General features: G+C 41.7%; 1 protein-coding gene across 6 annotated transcripts in view; it reads left to right on the top strand.

Annotated features, from left to right (window-relative positions):
• tns2a (tensin 2a) overlaps positions 1 to 22647 on the top strand; it is a 53966-nt gene that overhangs the window by 3751 nt on the left and 27568 nt on the right. For 5 of the 6 annotated variants that reach the window (XM_044352279.1, XM_044352273.1, XM_044352274.1 and 2 more), the window contains exons 2-3: positions 11798 to 11903; positions 12416 to 12453. In XM_044352279.1, the coding sequence (XP_044208214.1) occupies positions 11798 to 11903; positions 12416 to 12453 (144 nt within the window). Of the gene's footprint in view, positions 1 to 3131; positions 3244 to 11797; positions 11904 to 12415; positions 12454 to 22647 lie in introns of those variants that run through there. The other variant, XM_044352278.1, reaches the window with a different exon arrangement.

A 22647-nucleotide genomic window follows, 5' to 3' on the forward strand; every position in this document is an offset into this window, starting at 1 on the left:
TCACTACAATCACACACCCAACACAGGAAGGAACACTGACCGACCAGCGGTAAATATAGACCCCCGCAATATCCAGGACAGAAGAGAATAGAGTAGAATAGAATAGAATAGAGTAGAATAGAATAGAGTAGAATAGAATAGAATAGAATAGAGTAGAATAGAATAGAATAGAATAGAAGCAGTTCATGCACTCCTGCATGTTAGCAAAAAGGTGAATTCCTATGTAAAGTCCAGACTCAGGGGGTGGTTGTCACAGACTAGATTCCTGTGGCTTGAAAACAATGATCTGTCCCAAACTCTGAGCAGGATTTGAGGAATGCTTGTTGTTGTATGTAGTGGGCACGCAGATAAAAACTGATATAGGGAAAAAGGAAAGACATAAACCATTTCCTCCCCTGGTAAACCCCCCAACATATCCCAGAACCACCCTCAAAAGAAACACCTCACAGCAAACTATGCATGAAATATTTTCTTTTCTTACACGCAAAAATGTCGAGCTGGACGTTCGTCCAACTTTTGAAAAGTATGCTGAGAAAATGTCTTTAGGACTGAGCAGCGTTGGCTCACAGAGGGGATTTTATTGAACTCATCGACATAATAAATGTGAACATGTGCTACATTTGTGTCATCAGTATCTCTCTCTGTCTCACTCGCTCTTCCCACTACTTTCTCACTCTTTCGCTCCTTCAACAGCTGCACCTTATCAGCCTTTGGCTTAGTGCTGTCTTACACAATCCGTCCTCAAGCTACACAGCCCCCTTTTCTAGCCTCCTCCCCTCATTTCCTCTTGGCCCCAGTCCCCACTCTGTCCACCTCTTTCTCATTTACCTCCAAGCTTGATCCAAGTCCCTCCGCTTCCTCGTGACTCTAAATTCAGTGTTCTAGACAGACTAGACAAAAACACACCTGGCTTCCCTGCAATATTTCATGCAGTGTTTACTTTCATCAAGCACCTTGCATTTGACTGAGGTCATTTAATGTTGGTCTGCCTAAGTGTATTGAAAGCTTGAATCAGGAGTCATTTCATTTGTCTGCCACACTGCAAAAGTGTCAGTTCCCAATTCCCTCTCTTGCCATCTCTGCTACTGCACCCACAACAACTTCCCCCGTTTCCCCATCTCCATCTTTCTTCCAACACGACCCTCCCCCACTTTACTCACCGACTCAACCCCTCATTCCAATCCCAAGCGCCAGCTTCCTGTCTCTCTCTCTCTCGTGGTCCCCCAGTGTTTTGTTAGTCTCGCATGTGGCCTCTCTGCCCCTCCCATTACCTTTTTTCACCTTACTACTTTGTCCACCGCTACTAAATCCATCTCTCTTCAACTCCCTCCTCTTCTCTCCTCACTCTTCCACCATCCAAAAGAGAGGGAGCCGAAAATTCCACAAACAATTAAACTCCCCAAGACTCCAATCCATCAATCCTCCTTTTTTTCCTATCAAAAGCCGGAAATTCCTGGCTTATAATTTAGGAATGGACTGCATTACTGTACATGTCATGACTCACAGTCACGTTCTGCACTGATTGGTAGGGATATACTGTGCAGCCTTCATACCTGCACGTCAGTCTAACACATATGGAAGCGACTAAGAGATTGAGGCGGCAGACAGAAATAATGCTCTATGCATTAGGAGTCTGAGGCTGGGGAATATTATGGGTAACAATATGAACAATAAGGGGTGCAGCTATCTGCATACATGGATATGTAGAGTATAATCACAACCATAAGCACATATAGGCAGCTTGGCAAGGAATCAAAGATTTATATTACTGTGTTTGTCGTAAGAAAGGTTTTGGCTTGTTTCAATTACAGTGAATCCACTCAGAGAGCTGTCTAGTTAAACATTTAAAAAAATAAGAAATGCAAAACTGCTTTATGTATGTTTTCAGACTGATTTCAAGCATCACCTGTCCATTCACAGTTTCAAAAAGCTGGTTAGTGTCTGTCTGTATTTATGACTGTCTGATGCTGAGGAAAGATATCACAATTTCTCTGAGAATCCGAGGATGCAGAGCAGCTGTGTCCAATAAACACAATGACTGATATCAAGAGATGCTTGACAACACAGCACAACTCTGCCTCACCTAGAGCTTTTCCCTTATTTCACCACTAGGTGCTGCTACTAACACACTAGTCAGTCAGCAGAAGTGTCAATGCAGATGTTAATCAAGGCACATCTGTGTTTGTGTGTGTTGGAGATATACAGTGAGAGAATCTGGGCATTGACCACACAGAGCCATACACTCAGGTAGGAACTCTGGTGTCCTGACTAAAATGTGACATGTCTGTCACATTTAATAAAGGTTTGTTGGAGGATGAAATGAAGAGAAGAGGGGGCCCACATCACCTCAAGCATATGGGGCTCATAATTAAGATGCCTCAATACATGCATGTGTGTGCTACATTTTTACACATTTATTTACATGTTCAGATTCCAAATGCTATAAGCAACCCCCTTATGACCCACCTACTATACCTTAGGTCCACCTACCATACAATATGGAATGGACTTTTTAAATGTGAACTGCTTCGTGTAAAGTGATTCAAGTGATTCTATAACGTGGCTATTAAATTACAATTATTAAAATGTTTTTTCTATTTACTTTTTTAAAGTCCCCCTCTACTAAAAAATGTCTTTACATATGATGTATGTGCCTCCAGTGCACATACACTGACAATGGAGTAGGAGACATTTTGTATCAAGCTTTTAAACATTTCAAATGAAAAATACAGATTTGTTTAACGGTATAAACAGAGTAGATATACCTTTAAGAATATAAACTTTGATATGGGAACTAAGTTTATTTTCTTGTTTGAATATGTCTTAAAACATGTCTGGAGGGAACCACTGACATATCAGAAATCAATGTATAAATAGCCTACTGTACAGGCAGCATATGTGATGGAATAAATACCATGAAGGGTGACGAGCATTCGTGATCGATCACCTCAATTATACTGGTGGGTCCTTTAGGAATTATAGTCATTAATTCAGCCAATCCGGATCGGGTATCCTCACGCTCCCCTCCAGAAGTCGACCAATCAGTGGTCGAATATCTAGTAATAGTACTCCCCACATGCTTCTAGCTGCGTGTGGCTCCGCCCCGCAGCTCCAGCACGGAGGGTGGACCGGAGTAAAGAAAACAAGTTATCTCATAGTCGCAGGCCATGTTATTGATGGCTTTCCTCAGAATGAGAGGCAACTTTTAATCCAGGGAATATGAGTAGCGGGAAAATGAACAAGGTAAGATCATAAAGTATCGTTAGTCTAGAGAGAGAGTTAGGGTTTGATATTGTTTGTCTTAGATTAATTTAGTCAGTATTTAGAGTCTGTATGAAGGATTTTTGGATGTATGTTGGTGTTTTTATGCGCATGTGGTGGCTGTGCAGTTGCGCACTTTGTGAATGTGACTGTTTTCTGTGTGAACTTTAACATGACGTTAAGTTTCGGCCGTGAACGCTCTCCACTCTGTCAAATCTTTTAATGTTTGACCACCTCAGGCTGGTATTAAAAACTTACACAGTACCAGATTTTTGGAGGCGGCTCCCTAGCACGAAGACAGGCTGCTGTATCTGTGCTGTTCAATAAGAGATTTTACATGACCTGTGCCGCACCTGGCCGTATGTTTACTTACACTATCCTCCATGAAGAGCACACATTTACATTTTATCCTCTGTGCTTTAAGTATAGTGGTTTCATTAGAAACTTTCAGGGACTTGTTGCTGTGCTCTGAGAAGTGGCTTGATGCGTCGCACTTCATTAAACTGACATAAAATGTTCTGAATGGGGTCATATGATGCATTAAGCGGCCCCCTCCATCCCTGCTGTTACTGCGTCAGCGCCAGTCAGTTATTGTTAATGTCGCAAAGTCATGTCGAAGGAAGAAAAAAAAAACGCGTCACTAATGGTGTCAGAGTGCGTGCACGGTTTTGACGCTACAAGTGGTGCTTTAATTAATGTGTAATTGCATATAAGGTGCATGGCCTAACTTATTTATAGGTTACAAGTATTCGGAATGAATGTAGTTTTTAGCATGAGATGGAGATGATTTTTCTATTTTTTTTTCACGAACTTTCAGTCAGTTTATACCCAGCTGTATATCTAAATTGGTCAAGGTCAAGGAGAAGAGCTGGAGACTCAGCTGCCATTGACTTATCTCATCACTTATGTCGACCAGTCTTTACTGTAATGGGGAGCTGAAGTTTACGTTTTGCAATATAAAATGTGCTCAAATAGTTTATTTAAAGTTTAATTTGGTTAAAAAGGAGTGACTTTAGAAAAGTTGGTTTACATTACACAAGAGATTGCAATTTGTTACGTCCAGCCTTGACAGATTGTGATGACAAGCTGGGGTTGAGTGTGTGTGTGTGTGTGTGAGAGAGAGAGAGAGAGAGAGAGAGGAGGGGGAGTGTGTGTGTTGTGAAATTTTCCTAAAGGCACATTAAAATTACAAGTTGACTAAAAGGATGCTGTGAACAAAAGTCATAAGTGGGTGCTTAATGTGGTAGTGCACACGTCATACTGTTTGTGTGTTTTTTTGCATGCCAACACTGACTAATGACTGTTGCGTGGTTCATACACTGGCCAATTAGTGTTGGCTCCATATCATGATCCCTTGTCAGAGCTCCTATCCTGCTTTGCAACATGAGGAAAACAGTTATGGATTAACAACAAGATAACATTGTCCAACCTCTCCAACCTTTCCTTTACTGATAACAGCGTGGTCATTAGCAAAGTTCATCCTATGTAAACCATATTTAATGCATATGGTCAGCCTGTGTTTTCATCAGATTGGGAACTTGTGGTGAAAAAAAAAACAGACTCTCTGGGAAAACCTAGGAAGGAAATAAAAATGAGTAATGATCCTCCAAGAAAAACTTCTGTTGCCTTTGAGCAAGGCACTTCCTGTATACCCGCTCCTCCTTTGGAGATGCTCAGTGACTAACAGTACAATACTGTTGTTGTGTTCAGTGTACAGTATCTATATTTGCATTTATTGGGTGTAACTGAGAAGTTTGACGGCCCATAAATGGCACAGGAGGGCTGTGTTCGCTTGCATGGGAGACCCCCTCTTCACTGCCAAGCCAAGAGGCTTAAACAGAGGCTGGTTCACATTCCCATGTGCCAGATGCAGTTACACTGAGTTCACATCTACAGTAGCAGCTATTCACCCTCACCTGGAAAATCCTGCAGCATTAAAACGCGACGGACGCAATTGATTCACACCTATTCCAGCAGAGGCATGAGTAGGTCTGATGAGATCTGGTCTTAACTCACGTGTTTAACCATCACTTAATCATGACCCCCGGATGATGTCATCCTCTTACTGGGGCCACTTCCCAGTACATTTTGAGGCGAAACAGATGGTTTGCCAGTAAATATGAACAACTGCAGGAGGGGGTTTTGGTGGTGACGCTGGAGCAATAAGACCTTTCTGTGTGTGTGTGTGTGTGTGTGTTTGTGTGTAAATGTTTGTGTGTGTGTTTGTGTGTGTGTGTGTGTGTGTGTTTGCAGCAGAAGTCCGAGGGAACGGAAGTGTATCATGGCGGCGCACTGACCTCACCTCGGGAACAGGCAGTCTCTGTTCCCTCCACTGCCTGTCCCACCCTTTGGACACACACGCACACATACACACACACACACTTACATGTATTAACACACATGCTGGCCTTGATACCAACAAATGATGCAGGAACCCAGATACCGGCCCATGTGAGATACTCTCAATGGAGGGTGGGATTTAAGTACACATACACAAGAAGTCCCAAACACACCCATGAATGTGTACGTGTGTAAAACCAACATACAACTACTATAATTAGCAACCAACACAAAATTAACAATTTGAGGTTGTTGTCTTTTGAAGATAAAGTCCAGTGCTGATAGACATTAAATTTCCCCTCACAGAAATAGAGCCTCGGGGGCATTTCCATTGAAACTGAGGGTCAAGTGTGTAAATTCCTTCAAGAGCATAAGAATTTTCCCCTTATTGCAGTCGACTCAGTCGGTGAATGTCAATGGGAAAACCTGCTTTGCACTCACACCATTTGCACACCAGATGGGATTTGACCCGACAAATGGTTCCCATCTATTCATTATCGAGCTGAAACAGTTATTCGGTTAGTCAGTTTAAAGAAAATTATTCAGCAACTATTTTGATGATCAAAGAATTCTTCAAGTCATTTTTCAAGCAAAAATGCCAAACATTCCTCGGTTCCAGCTTCTCTGTTGTGAGCATTTGCTGCTTTTCTTTGTCTTGTCACCTTGGATATTGGGGCACTTTTCACCGGCCTATTTTCTGACATTTTAAAGACCGAACAATTGTTAGATTTATAGAGTAATCTATAAAGAAAATATTTCTTAGTTGCAGCCCTAGTTCTTTGTCAGTGAAAGGGCCAACCGTGCCAGTGATGGAATAAGAAAAAAAAGTGTTGTTATGGTGCAAAAGCGAATCAAATTTAAATGAAAGTAGATTAATTTGACGTACAAAATAGGTTAGGCGTGATCAAATAATGTTCAAAAACCAAGCATTTCTTCCAGTACTTCACAGCAGAGCAGACCGTGAAACACCTGCCATTGCAAACGCGTCACACAGCAAAATGGCTCTGCTTGCACTGCAAATAACAATCAAAAGATCTAAAGACAAAGTCCCGTTATAACTGACCAGCACAGAGTTCTTGTAATGGTAAAATCAGTAAAAAGTCTTTCCCTTAAGGGTACTTTCAATGTGTGCCCTCACTGACCATCTGCAGCTGAAGCTGAGGTCACAGTGTCCAGTCCTGTAGTCTGTAATATACCACTCCCACACAATGCCCATCATTGTCTAAATATCAAGACTATTTTTAGAAAGAAACAAGAAGGAAGGAGCAAGAGAGTTTCCAGGGATTTGAATGTGTGTGTGTGTGTGTGTGTGTGTGTGTGTGTGCACGAATGGCTTTCTGTGTATTTGTTTTTACATTTGTATGCATAAACCTCTGCTTCTGTGTGCATCTCTTGTACATGTATCCAACCCCTCCCTCATTCAATCCAGCTACTGTTCTGTGACGGCTGGCAGACGTGCAGTGAGGAAGGGGGGTGGGGGGGGGGGATTTCTGGTTAGAAAGCATCTCTTTGACTCCAGAAACTTCTGGTTCCTTTTTCTGCCAGAAGGCTAAAAATATTAGAAAAAGGACCTTCTTGTGCGTAGCAGATGTAGAAGAGGTGGGGTCTGTCCTGGTACACGGGAGGACACGGGGACGGGAAGAGGAAAGGGAAGGGAAGGCTGTCGGTTTCCACTGACTGTCTGCAGGGATACGCATCAGCACGTGAGTGTGTGTGTGTGTGTGTGTGTCTGTGTGTGTGGAGAGTTTTCTTTCTCAGGTTTCAGGTAGCTGTTTACATCTAGTGTCACTACTGTGGAAATTTAGGCAGGTCCCAGCTGGCGGAGGTTGTGTAGTTTAAATGGTCACATGTACTGTTTGCTTGTGCAGGTTTGTCCATCACTAACTATGAGTGATGAGAGATGGATTCAGTTTGATTAACCTGTGTGATTGTGGAAACGTCCATCTATAGTGTGAGTGAATAAATTGATTTTTCCATTTTCCTGCTAAACAAGACAAATGTTTTTTTAAAATTTTAAATTCTCATCTGATCTTCAGCTCATTTCTCTCCGGCAGCAGAAATGATCTAACCAGTAACAGCTTCTTTATTTGCTCATAGACAGTACTGAATAACACATGTTTTACCAGAGGAAGATGTTTTTTATCCATTACAGTGGTGACAGTAATTACTATCCTGGGGACCAGGCCCAGCATCACAGGTTGTTTGCAGTGCTCATACTCTCACTCTACCAGCTGTTTTCTTCTTCCTCTGTTCCTAATCCTTGAAGTTGTAAACCTGCTTCACTGTGGTTTCCTCTGCTGGACTCCCAGGTTGAGCTGACTGGAGTGTGCCGATAGATTTGGCACTGGACTCAGTTTGCATAGTGTGCACTTGTCCTGGAAGTCTCCCAATAATACAGGATCAATACCTGGAAGGTTCCAAACTGCAAAACTAACAATTGCTCTGAAAGGGACCTTTGTTTTTCTTACTTAGCGTAATTACGTATATTAATGTTAAATACTGTATAAATAGTTAAAAATGTGAATATTAAAATGCACCTCTTTTTCTACCAGTGTAGTGGCAGTTGCAGTCTTTTAAATGGATTAAAAAAAAGGTCACTGTTAAAACTGAAATTCATATTTCAGTCAGTTACATATTTTGTTGCCCTTTATGGCAGCAAACTAATTGAAATTATGTTGAAATTACTCAAACAAAGATGGCAGAGCACTGAGCATCTCATTGGAAACTGCAACCGTACCACCCTGCACAATGAGCGGAGTAGCTTGGCCAGTCAAAGGCTTTTGTTTAGTTATTTCATATTACATCATTTTTTGTAAGGCCAAGTGGCTAGCTTAGCTTGCTAACGTAGCATTTTCCAAAGAACGGTATTTCCATGCACATATGGCTAACACACTTATTTATGCATTTGAACAGCTAGTTACAGGTTTTATTATTGGCTGTTATTGAACTTGTCCAGTGGAGAGTGTAGTCTTTGAATCCTTTAACTCATTTTCCACGGCGTACAGAAGATTGTGTTGTAGCCTGTGTTAGTTTGCATAAAGCATTCCAAAAGTTGAAAAATGTATCCATTACCTGCTGTAGGTCTTAATGCGAGAAACTACAAAAATGGCAGAAAAGCTGTGACAGCTCTGGTTTGAATAGAATATGCTTCCAAGCAATGATAGCAGTAAATGTGCGAATCTTAACAACACTCAACCTTACAGTTGAGATAATGGTCCCTTTTCACAGAGACTATTACATATCTCACCTCAACCTCCGTTAAGAAGCTGTTCTGGAGCTTTTGATGATATCACATGATCTTCATCAGCAGATGGAGCTTGCTCAGTCGTCATGAAATTGTAGATGTTCAAATTTCCATTTTTCAGAGAACTAGAAGGACTTCTTGTCCATGTTGCTATAAAAGATGAGTTTGTTCTACTAAATGGACCTTGAAGTGAGATTGTTTTCTCAGCTGCTGTTTCCAAGGTCAAGAATGAAGTTTGAACCTCAAGGAGATCATTACAAGGCATGTTTGCTGAAACAGTGAATACTTTTTAAAGTGTTAGACTTCTATCTATTTATTCCAGTTATAGCATTTACATTTTACATTTTTGATACTGTATTTGTTTCCAGGAATATTTCTGGATATGGTTTTTTGAGAGATCAAACCTGAAACTTTTGGAAAACTCAGTAATCACTCTAAGCACTTGGCTAATATGTCACCCTGAGTAATAAGTGGTTTCCATGGTTGTTGCGTTTTATACAGAAAAGTAACTTGCCACTTCTCTTAGCAACTATCTTTTGAGTATTTTATTTTTTGAGTACTTTATTGGACAGCCAAGTAGTGACAGGAAATGAGGGGAAAGAGAGACGAGGGATGACATGCAAAGATCCCCTGCTGGACGCCAAATGGGGACACTGCGGCTCATGGTTGGCGCCTTCACCCCTACGCCACCAGATGATGTCAGTTGCATGAAATATAAAGTGGTTTTATCTACGTCAGTGGAGATTTACCTTCCTGTTCCCTCACATGAACCAGGGAGCAGCAGCTTGTATTGGTGTCAATCCATACGGGACCTTACAGCTCTCCGTAGCGGAGTCGTGTAGGACTGTCTCACCATGATTGCGTGTGGTTGGACTATATAGCGGTTTTGATTGTGTCTGAAACAGGAAGAAAGCTGCCAGCTTCTCCTCTTCTGTATGTGTTTATCTCTCAGCCCACATCACCAACGCGGTTTAGCTGACAGTAACTGGTTACTTTTTTAAACTCACCGTGGGCCCAGTGCTTGCACACACAGAGATTATTGCACAAGTTCATAGATGAGAATGAGGACACACTACAGACTATATCCACAAGTACATGAAGAAGTTTGTAAGATGAAGCTTGGTTTTCTTTTGTGACTGTTTGTGTCGAGCTCTTTAACATGCTTGGTCACCAGACAATGAATGTCAAGGCAGAGCTAATGAGCAAAGAATACATGAGGTAGCTAAACTAGTCATGAGGAGCATTTGTTGTGTTTGGGGTTCAGGAGAGGGCGGACTTGGAGTAAGAGAGGAGAACTGCCAAATGAAGGATTCATCAAAACAGGATCAAGATAACATAACATAAAACTTTAATGAAGCCTACAGAGATTTTGGTTTGTTACTGCAGAAAAGTTGCGTAAATGAGAATAATGCAAGTCATATTGAGTCAAATGAAAACCCCAACATAAAAAAAAAATTCCAAAAGCAATGACTACACACTCTTAAAGAGGGACGTCAATCTCCCAACCACACCATATTACATCACAGACACCAGCCCCAGCACCACCCACCTGGTCCACCTCCACCGTCCAGGCTGCTGCGGTCACAGTACACTTGTACTGGAGCCACTGAACATGGCTGGCAGAGGGTAATGCCAGGCAGGCAGCTGTCCAAACACTGTCCAGTCCCTAGCACACAGTCAGAGCAGCAGGATAATGGAAAAAGTGTGCAAACAGCCCCATTTCTTTGTTACCAAGGAGGAAAAGCACACACAGAGGAAACAAAAACCCCTTTATGTGTATGTATCAGTTTAATTATCCAAAACTATGGAAACGCAGTCGGACAGACTAGCCTCAGCAGCACGATCCCTTTCTCACATATAGCTGCTGTTTCTTTGTGGGTGATGACGTTGACGTGTGTGTTTATGGTCATATTTGCATTTAGATGAACACATGCAGCCAAATGTACTGAGAGAAACCCTTTTTGTCTGCAGCCTGTTTCCAGAATACGTGTGCCGCCTCTCAGCATGACATTGCCTGTTTTCCCCCTCCTCCCTCTCCCGCTACGTATCCATGCATGAAAACATGCTAAGCAACCCCCGTACTTAGCCAGTGGTCGTTAGCGTTCTCATGTTCAAAGCCTCAGCGGAGTCACGTCAGGCCCAGTCATCTGCGGATCTGATCCCATGTTGGGAAACAAAGAGGCACTGGGCGGGAATGGCTACCATATGAAGTAACACACATGGACACTGATGTACACACTAAAACACACATAGTGACACACATGGATATAAGAAAGAAAAAAAGTGGTGAGACTTCTTTTGCCTTCAACTTCTCTTGCTGACTTTTAAGAATTAGACTAATGCATGTGCACCTTTTTTCTCTTTCCCAAACCTTCACACACACACACACACACACACACACACACACACACACACATACTAAGGATTATAGTGGGGTATGGGAGGGAACCACAAGGATTATTACTGGAAGAGAGTTACACAACCAGAACAAAAGTTAAACAGGCAACATCAGTAGAGAATGAATGTAGCATGCATGCACACACACACACACACACACACACACACACATTACTATGCACCCTGGTCTGTCATACATACCGGTTAGAGCTGACAGGTCTAAGCTCCTGTCATTATTACAGTTCGCCAACTCAAGCATTATCTACTTTCTTACTTTCTGTCTTTTCTTGGAAGGAGTCGGAGCAGTCGAACCACTTTGTGTGTCTTGTTTTCATCCTGTCAGATTGAAGCGTGGCCGGTTAACAAATGAAATGTAACGTTTGCCAAGTCAACCTCTTGGATGATCAAACAAGGTCAAACAAGGATTCTCTCAGTGTTCCTGAGAGCATGCAGCTCCGCATACTGAATTAACCACGTCTAGTCCCGTATCCAATTTCTAACTGAGTGTAAATCTCATTTTTCTTTGTGTGTGTGTGTGTGTGTGTGTGTGAGCAGGCGGGGAAGGGAGAGCCCCATATCTTTAAGGAAAAGACCTTCAAGAAGAAGCGGCAGTGCAGCGTGTGTCGCCAGAACGTCGACAACGTAGGCTCCTTCTGCAGAGGTAAATGTTGTATGATCATGTGTTAGAGTTCGGTCACTCACAGCGGAGAGACTCTGGTAGACCAGTATGTCCAGCATATGTTCACTTAGAAAAGGCAGCCAGCAGCATGTAGGATGATGTGACAAAGGATGGAGGAATCATCCAATTGACCCCACTGGATGTGTTATTCCAACAAAAGAAGTAGTCAAAATAGACAAAATAGCTGTTTCTCTGGAGTGCTGACATACACCTGCACCAGTCGTGTGTTTCCCTTTAGAATATCAGACAAACATGTGGGATGGGGAGAGACTCATATAGTAATACAACGGAATGATACCAATATTTTCCTTGGATCGTGATGTCTAACCTGGCGTTCAGTGAAAATAGAGATTATAGTTGGCAGGTTGATCTCATTACTTCAGATTTAGTTTTAACGCCAATATAAGTAACAGGACAATGCAGCTGTGACAGTACTGAATTTTTGTTTTTCTTTTTTTCTGTCCTCCTTCCTTCCCTCTTCACATTCCTCTTAGTATGCAAGACGGCCACCCACAGGAAATGCGAGGCCAAGGTAAGGATCAACCTCAGCCCTGCCCCTTCTGAGAACACTCAAAAAAAAAAAAACTAGAAGAAGAAAATCAATTGTGATATGATCATGGGAAGTATTGAAAGTACTATCTCATCTATAGGTCTATTGTTTTGTGTGAAACTGTGGTACAAACTAGGAATGAAATGCATTCACATGGACCCATTAAGTCAGATCAGTGATCTGATCTTATGAAGCAAAGGTCAAAACACTCGAATAATAAATGATAAAGGAAACTGGGAACACTTTGAGGTTATGTAAACATAATGCTGCCAAAATGTTTTAACTTGACTGCAGAAGTGGTAACTATGGGAAGGAAACATTTATGATTTTATCTCACAAAGAACAACTGGATAAATATGAGGAATGTAAGACATAATAGTGAAAGGTAATGCTACTTGTTAGCCATAAATACATAGATAATATATGAACATAGTTGTCATTTAAATAATATTATCTTGTCACCAAGAGGCTGAAGTATTTCTATTGTCATCTTTTCTAAGGTTGTGGTGATAGAAATATAGGGCAACGTATTGCATAAAATATAAATGTCATAACATTATCACAACATAATATAAAATAAATCAATCACTATCAATTACTGTATTAATTTAAAATATTTGAAGTCAACAATGTGAACATTACGTGCTGTGGAGCAGGTTAAATGTGCAGTCATCTCCAGCCACCACCATGACCCCTCTAATTCAGGGTTAAGTCCAAATACTGACCCACTAATCTTGCTTAATGAAACAGCTCCTGGGAGATCCGTGCTCATAAATATCGATGTGACTGTACTGGACAGTAGGAATAATATAGAAGTTCTTTTCTCAGTTGTGTGATTAAGTACATAGCTATTCACACAGCGAGGTGTGAAAAGACCCATGACGGTGACACCATGAGGGCAGAAGTCTCGAGATCTCTGCTAATATGAAGGCAGCTCCGTTGCATTCCTCGCTCAAACCCCACCCTGCTGCCTGAGTGAAAGGGTCATTGATGGAGGGATGGTGTAATGAATAGACAGAGGGATGCAGAGGGGGAGAATGCCAGCCATGGCCAGAGTGGTGAAGAGGGGGTAGAGGGTGAGGCAGGGAGCCTTGGCAGGCAGCGGGCGAAGGAGAGAAAGCCAAGGGCGAAGGCATGTGGCAAAGACGAGGCTCATTCCACCAGCATCCCTCCGTTCTCTTGTCTTTTATCTGAAGAGAGGAGAGCCCTCAGGATGAGTTCAGGAATGAAAGGGTGGCTTTGAAAAAGAAAACGCAATAAAAAAAAGTTAAATAGGTTATCAGGCTTTACAGTGCACCTTGTGATTTTATCCTTGCTTGGGGTTTACATGTTGGTTTGCTTCTGGACATACTGTATTATTCTTTGTACAGTATGTTTGATATGAAGGAAGATAGATATTAGTAGTTTTTGTTTTGTTTTGTTTTTTGTCTTGAAAGGCTTCCAGTGAAGGAGAACATACTGTCTTCTAGCAGTATGTTTCATTATGATTAATTGAGTAATTAAAGGGAATAGTTAACATTTTGGAAAACACACGTATTGCAGAGAGTTAGATGAGAAGATCAATACTACTCTCACATCTGTACGTTTAATATGAAGCTACAACTGGTTAAAACTGTGACTTTCACATGTTTTTACACCTTGCATGGATTAAACAGAAGAGATAAGATGTTAATTGGTGAAATATAGAGCTGCTGGTAGGCCGATCTTATTAACTTTGCACAGAGCCAGGCTACTGTGGGTATTTGCATTCCCTTATTTGCTGTAGATATTTTAAATGGTGCAAGAGGTTCAGTAGATAAGTTGAGTCACTAAAAGGCAGCAGTCATCCTACCAGAGCATCTAATTTTTCTAATGTTTATCTCCTTTTGGAGAGACATCCTTGAAATATTCCATGGATTTTATGAAAAAACATGATTTATGACAGTTCCAGAGAAATGCTGGACAAACTTAATTCCTTGTTGAGATTGATTCCAGAAAGCAGCAGGATGTTGTTTGATAGCATTACTGTAACCATCTTATGTGTGGTTGTTAGACAGTGATATCCATCGCTGCTGCACAGGAAGGGAGAGGTCGGATAAGGCAGGGCGTGGGGGTCTGGCTGCTGTGTCCATGTTATCTAATACTACAAATTCTGAAATGCATACGCCATGTCTCTTAATGACTGAGAGATTTGGTACTGTTATAAATCTAAATGATGGATTTCAGCTGTCTGCCTTGCTGATTAGCTTTAGTCTGTCTTCTGTAAAGAGAGACCTGGACTGTGCTAAACGGCTGTCGTTACCTTTGTTACAGGTGTTTTAATTTCAAGGTGTTTCCTCACTTGCACCTCATTCACATTTGGCAGTTATTATCCATAACCTTGTGTTGAATCAGCCACCTCTACCCTGCTGCATGAAATTATTTACCGTGTTTGTGTGTGTGTGTTAACACACATCTGGAGGTCTACCGTCTGTCATCTGTAAGCCATCCTGTTCTCACCAGGGTTCTATTTACACCCACACCCAAATGGTGTTGCCGTAAGCTTGGTGACAAATCCTCTGATTACAACACCATCCAGTATCCTGTAAGTGTGTCAGCTCCAGTTATCTGGAAAAAAACATACCCATTTTTTAAACTTTCGTCCCAGAGAGAGTGATTGGTAGTAATAGTTTGACAGACTATACAATTCATGAGTTTTCTTTGGTCGTCCTCTCTCACTCTGTTCCGTAATCTTTGCCCACAAGGTCAACAGCCTCCAGCTGGCCCATCTCTATTCTATTAAAAACAGAGACTCTCTCTGACACACAAACAGAAGGCCATAAACAGTTTTATTTCAGTATGTTCTTCTCTCAGAGAACAGTTCCTCCTTATCTTGATCCCAAGTGGAAAATTTAGTCCACAGGGAATTGTGGGGTTGGTGGGAGAGGGTGCATGGGGCCCAGGGGCAAAGAGATGGAGAGAAGGTTGGGGTAAGACAATGAGAAAGGGGAGGTTGGACAGTTGGAGAAGGAAGGATTAAAATTTGTGAAATGCAGCCCGTGACGAGTCGACTGGTCTGTCTGTCTAATTAGGCAAGAAGAGGCATTTCCGCTGGTTAGAGAAAAAACTCCATCAGTGACTTACTGGCTATCTGCTTTGCTCATAGACTGAGTCACACAGGAAATCACAGCTTCACTGACTTACTGACTGACTGACTGACTGACTGACGGTATAGCTGATTGGCAGAGAATCATAGACAGAGAGTGGTAGACATCTAGACTGATTGATGTGGTGATTAGCTGAGTGTTTGTTACCGTAAGTATGGACTAAAGGTAACAGCTTTGCAGAGTTGTCTGTGCGATTAAAAGCACATGTTGGTGTGTCATTGCGTGTGTTTTGCAGAGAAAACACACCCAGTAAAACACCAAATGATTACCTCTTAAGCCTATTATTAGTTGCTCAACATTGTTTATGGTGTCTACTGGGGCTGAATCATTTGACCAATCTGACCGATACTGCTAATGCAATGTAACCTGTGATTATTTTCTTTAAATAAAACTGCAGCTGTAAACGAGATATGATTATAGCAGGCTGTATCACAAACTTATATTGCTTCTAAATGAATAGACTTATATAAAATAATGCTGTTTCTAGTTGTTGAGGTGCACTTGGGGTTCATCTATCAGTCGAGACAACTCAGCTTGACCAAGAACAAGTTTAGCTCACGTTTACGTTAGCTGTATAATTGACATCAGTAGCTAGTTAATATAATCTGGACATTCAAAGATGTGAATGAATACTGCTGGATAAATGTTCACTTATGGTAATAAAGACATTTTGCTGGTCGCATGTGACAGTGTTTGACATGGGACTGACTAACGTGCGATACCGTTGACAGCTCTACACTTTAGCTGCTTTAGCTAACGTTAGCTTAAGAAACTTTTAAGCTTAAAATAATGACATGATGTGCTTGAATGTTTAACAGGAGCATAAACGACAGACTCCGGAGAACTCTTTTAAACTGTTACACTCAACAATTTACAGAAGAAACCTTAACTCGCTACAGCTGAGGAAATTTGTCCGCAACAGTCGACATTACAACTGCCGAAATCAACAGTCGCTGGTTTAAACTTTCACCTCCAGCTTGTTAAGACTCTGAAAATTGTACTCTTTCAAATTGCAATTTTGATATAAACATTATTAATCATCCAGCCCTAATGAGTAGACCAACAAACTTAAAGTCTTAAGACTGTCCAGTTCATAGTACTGACTGGAAAAATGGTGGACTGATAAGCCATCCTACAGATGCTGTATGTTGGCAGGGCAGGGCTGTGTATCACAGTAATTACAATCCCTGCTTCCTCTGTGTGTATCAGGTTTCCTCCTTGTCAGTCGTCTTATCCACTGAACATGTCAAAATACATCTTACATGAGACAAAGTCGTGTTCTGCTCAGACTGCCTGCTCCTCTCTACAAGAAGAGGATGTACAATCAAGTACAGATAGATAGAGCGGAAGTGGGGGAGGATGCAGGGATGAGAGGAAGAACAACAAACCCCGCCTGATGTTTTTCTAACATAAAACCCCTTTCATCAGGACAGTTGTGGTTAGAGTCCTCCTCCCCAGCCCTCTTTTCAGTTTTAGTAAAGAAAATGCATACTAGATGAAAGAGACGGATAGGGAAACACTTTTTCATATATTGTTTAAACCTGATTCTTTCTTGAGTGGAGCCATTTTCCTTAAAGCCATGGGGTATATATTTATTTTTTGCACAGCTAACAGGCAGTAACTTCACTTCTTCACTTCACTCCATTCAGCATCGTGTTTTCCTTTTTAACTTCACATTAACTAAACTGACCCGAACAAAACCGTGAAGCAGAAACATAACGTAGGAAATGATGAGGATATGGAATGATGGAGTAACCGTAGTCCATGTTTTCCCAACATGCAGCTCAACATTACAGCTGACCCAACATCCCCCTTACCATTCAGACTTCCTGTACGGGAAAACCTCCTGGTCAAATCTCTCCCTGATTGTTGCAGTGATGTCATTGTTACTGTGGGAATATTTCACGCTTTGTCCTTGTTGCTGTTAAAACATGTCAACCACAGTTTAGTTTTAAAGGTTAAATCTAGCGATATTCAATACCTTGCCTGTGTCGAAGCTCATTGGTTCCCACTGAAGATGTAAACCTTCAAAAGCAAAAAAACTGTTCACGAATATGTAATTTAATTTAAAAAAAACAGTTAAAGATGACCTACAGACATGTATTAAGCTTGAAGTTTAACTTCTGAACACAGGGTGTCTCCTACTTCACTGGAAAGTCCGTTCTCAGTGTTTGTGCACTTGAGGCTTCGGGTTACCACATCACACTTTTGTAAGTTGCTTGGCATTGTACAGTCATTTTTAGCAAACGTTACTCAAACAGGAGTAAAAAGTGCATTTGTTGGGGACTTTTTTCAGCCGCAGATTTGACGCTCTACTCAGTATTTAAGGCAGAAGGATGCTGTATTTGGGATTGACTTAAAATAAACTACAGTGCCCATGTTCATTGTAATGAAGGGACATGTCACCCAGTGCAGTTGTGTAGTTCATCAATGTGGTTTTAATAGTTTGAGTAGTATTCAGGCTTTTGTTACACAGATAATGCCTGTTGATGACTAATACATCGTTGGTTTTGGTTTTGATTTGTGAGTCATAAGAAAACTAGAATATCACCAGCCTTATCCTTGTAAAAACAGCAAAGCGAAAGCATGGATAAAATTATTGTATTTATATTAAAAACACTGATAATAAACAGTTTACTCATTCGAACAGTTTACTGTAAGCAAGACTCTGACTCATTTCAGTAATTGGTGGAAGGCATCATGGAAATGTTGTTTGGGGTCTCTGATTGAGTAATCTCTTGTTAACACTTTGTGGCCTTGAGCTCAGTCCTCTGGTTTCTCCCCCCCCCCGCAGGCCCTGCACTTCACCAAATATTCATGCAGTCAGCGTGAGTCATTCAGGATAACAGGATCCAACTGTATCGTTTTAACATGACCGGGACTAAGTCTGTCTCTGCTGGCTAAAGGAGTCGCCACTTTATCACAGACAGCTCTGGTAATTGCCGAGATAGGCCGGCGTGTTTTGAGTTCACGCTGCGTGCGCGCTTGTGTGCGATGTGTGTGTCAGTGCAGTGTGCGGGCTGAGCCAGGGAACGAACAAGTGAGTGAGTGAGCGCTGTTGATGAGAGTTAAAACCATAAGCATGACAGCTAACTTAGCCAAGTTGGTACTCTGCCAGACCACTGTGTGTGTGTGTGTGTGTGTGTGTGTGTATGTATATGTGTGCACCAGCAGGGGCAAAAGCCAGACTAATTGGCCAGTGGGTTTGGTCTGTCTTCCATATAACACCGGAAGAGACAGTTTGGGTATCTCTGCTTCCAGGGATCTTAAATATTGACACCCACGCTGATGCAGGACGTGAGTCACAGATTTGAATGATATCCACTGTAACTATTTGTACTGGCTTTAAATTATAGCCAAATTCACATTATGACAAATCCACAAAAATAACTATTAAGTTAAAACTTAATGAAGTCCAAAGTCTGTGATATTGATCTGACTAAAAATAGCAAAAGTACAAATAACATTCCGGTAGAGTTCTACCAGATGTGTGCTTCTGACTGATGGGGTATTCCTGCCTTTGTGTCTTCCTGTTTAGCAACCCGAATGTGAAATTCCCCCTCAGGCCTCAATGAGATGATAAACAAAAAAATAAAAATAAAAAAATCACAGGAAGACAGTAAAAACTTTCACCACAAGGCCTTCTTCTGTGTGTGCTGTGGTGTGCTGCAGAGGGAGATGAGCCCAGAAGCAGCTGTTGACAATGTATAATGCTCGTCTGAAGAATGTGAATGCATTTTTGTGCATATGGTAAACTCTGTTTAGGCTGAGGAGTGCTGCAGATATAGAAAGAGCAAGGGACATGGTGCCTTTGGGAATTGTGTCTGCGCCTTTTTATCAGCAGGATGAATGACAGAGCTGCGTTTGAGGGAAGCTCAACCACAGAGAGGGCAGAAACGGAGGGAAGGATTGAAGATCTGTAATAAAGCTCTGTGTTGGTTAGTTCACAGGAGATTTTTCCATTGTTGATCTCTCCAAATCTCATCTCAGCTCATGTCTTCCTGCTTTGTTTATTTACTCAGGTTTATTTTTGTCCAGCTCTCCAGCTTTCAGCCCTTGTTTTGCTTCGGAGGAGGATAAAGATGGGTGGCTGCAGTTTTCTGTGTGTGTTTTGTATGTATGTATGTGCTTCGGCCCTCCACGTATACATGCACCTCTGTGCAAGCAGCAACATGTGTGCATTCTTGTTTGTGTCTTCCATCTGCGCAGCTTTATGGATATATCTGAGTATGTGTGTGTTGTCAGTGTAGTCATAACTGTTGACCCCCAGCTCCATAACAGGGAATTGCATCCCACTCGGTCATTAAAGCTTGACCGCAGGGACCCATGTGACCTGCGATATCTTCGACCTCCCTCTCAGCTGCTTGGAGCGAGAACGAAATGCAGACAGACAGAGACCCCTTTCTTTCCTTTTGGGGTCAAAAGAAAGTGTGGGAACAAGAAACAAAAGAATGAGAGGGGGAAACATGCTGAACAGTGAGAAAAAAAATTTGAAAAAGAAAGAAAACACAGATAAACGCTTTGGTAGCTGGCCTCACATACAGAAAAGCACTAAAAGTGTGATTATAAGTCCAGAGGATAGAAGTGTTTCACCCATAGGTGTTGGTTTTGCTTAGTCGTGGCCTTGAAGTCCCCTTGTTTTAGGCTGGGTGCTTTCTGGTTTTCTCATGAAGTCCACCTTGTGATGATTAAGAGGCATTAGACATGTGGGGTGCATTTGAAGGATAGTTATATGGCTAAGCCAGGTAACTCTCAAAACTGCCATAAAATGATTCCTGCAGGTTTGTGCAAAAGAGAGACCATCTGCATTTTTGACTTGCAGACATACATAAAAAAAGATTTTTTTTTTAAGTTAGTCTTAACATTAAGACATTGCTGTCAACCTTCACATTGCCAAGCAAACTTCAGCCATTTCCATGGATGCGTGGGGTTCACAAAAGATAATATATGGATGAAACTTCTGATGCCTTGCTAGACTTGTGAAGCCGGGGCTCAAAACATAGATAGTTAATTGCAAGAGCGTGATAAACAGTGCAGTGCTAACTAATACAAAAATCCTCCCTGACTGTGCTTATAACCCACATGAGAACAACTTCCCAAACGAAGGCTCTTTGAGTGACATTCCAGTACAGCTGCAGTCAGCGAGCATGTAAGAAAGTGGGATTTCTATCATCTTGTGAGATCCAAATTGTTCCCCTAAAGGCCTCTTTACACTGTGGGATTTTTGGCTGTCTGAGACAAAAGCAGACAATCGTGAGAGAAACGTGGTGGAATCTTTGGCCGTCAATCCGAAATGGTCCAAGATCACACTGTGAGACATATTCATCAACTTCCTTCTGACAGAGAACCAAATATGTCACGAATTAAAGACCAAATTCTCACAATGTGTCTGCTGCTACAACCCATGTCTACAAACCCTCAAAATAGGACATGAAATGATGTAGAACAGGGGGTTTTTTCAAAGTCTGAGACCGTGGGCCCCCTCACCCTTCTTTAGCTTAGTCTTGCTCAATTCCTGGATGCCTGTGGGATCATGATTAAGTTATTTGATCCCACAGACACTCAAGAGTTGAGCCAAGATAGCCTAATATTGCTGTTTGACATAACCAGTCTGTCCTGAGGCATTTATTAGTTTCTGACTTTGGAAAACTGTGAAAAACAGTAAAATTCCCTATAACTATTATATCTCTTTAACCAGATCACACAGATTTAGGCTACTCTACATGATCTAATAACTAATGTCATATATTTTCACTTCCATCCACTGAGCCTCCCATGAAACTGTTTGGACCCCCCCCCTGGGGAGGCCAGCCTCTGATGTAGAATACACTGGCTGGCGCGACATTTCATATGTGCAATTTTTTAATAAAGTTTAGGGGAAAAAAATACAAACACGTACCCGCAAACCAAAACAATTGTGGCAGAACAAAAAAGAATTTTGGGGGACTCTGGCAGAGGAGAAAGCTGTCCTCATTTTGCTGCCTTTTCAAAACATAAGAGCGACACAGATGGATGATGAACTGCCGGCGTGCCTCTGCCCTCATATACACTTGTCCGTTTACATCGCAATGTTTCGATTCACCACGCATTTGTCACACAATTTCACAGCCTTAAATTGATATCGTACAGTCTGACACGGTTTGCCACCAAGATTTAATTCCACCCATCTCGCACAGTATGACAAGCAGTAAACATACACATGATCGTCATTGTTGCACTGTCTGTAAGTCCTCTTACTTTGAAAAACAGAATGCTACACATGGTGGGCAAGAGCAAAGGTAGTATTTTCCACCCACTTACAATCATAGGGATTTAGTCAACAGGTATGTGAAATTAAACAGAGCATGTGATTGCCGAGCACTTCAATTTGAACAAATTGGTATGAAAAAAACCTTCCTGCTGCTTCTTTAGCTCCCTTTTAAAATGATTTCAATTGGCTCAGACAGCTTTTAACATACATTCCTTTCACCGTTCATCTATTTGGAATTTGAGGCATGACAGGAAACAGGTGTAAGAAATAAAGATATCTACCAGATTGCTTACACTCTTTACAAGCATGAGTCATGTTGCCTTAAGTGTAGTATAGGGTTCTCTGAAGGCGTAGTTAGTATCTTTGGTACATTAACCAGAACCCATGTTTGAGAGGAGGCAGCTGTTATTATAACATGTCTTAACATTCAAGCAGTCTGACCGGTCAAATGAGCACGGCAGTAGCTGGTGAGCTTGCTTTGTCCTTTATTTTTGTAATCTGTACTATTTAGTGGTGTCTGTTGTCTGTTGGTGCTTCATTGATGCTGACGTACCTGTTGCATCACCTTTGTTCTCTCAATCAGAGAAAGAATTGGACATAAGACATCACTGCGCCTTTTTCACCGCAGTCTCTCTGATGATGTCGACGATGAAAGCACACGAGGTCACGGCCAGCATCGGCTCTCATTGCCGATTGGTTACAGTTTTCATCAGTGGGCTCTGACTGGCTCCCCCAAGGGAGTTTAAGGAATGGAGAGGCTATTAGGACTAAGGCTAGCCATCAAAGGAAGTGCTGCATGAG

This window comes from Thunnus albacares, chromosome 5 (genome assembly GCF_914725855.1).
Source record: "Thunnus albacares chromosome 5, fThuAlb1.1, whole genome shotgun sequence".
Lineage (NCBI taxonomy): Eukaryota > Metazoa > Chordata > Actinopteri > Scombriformes > Scombridae > Thunnus > Thunnus albacares.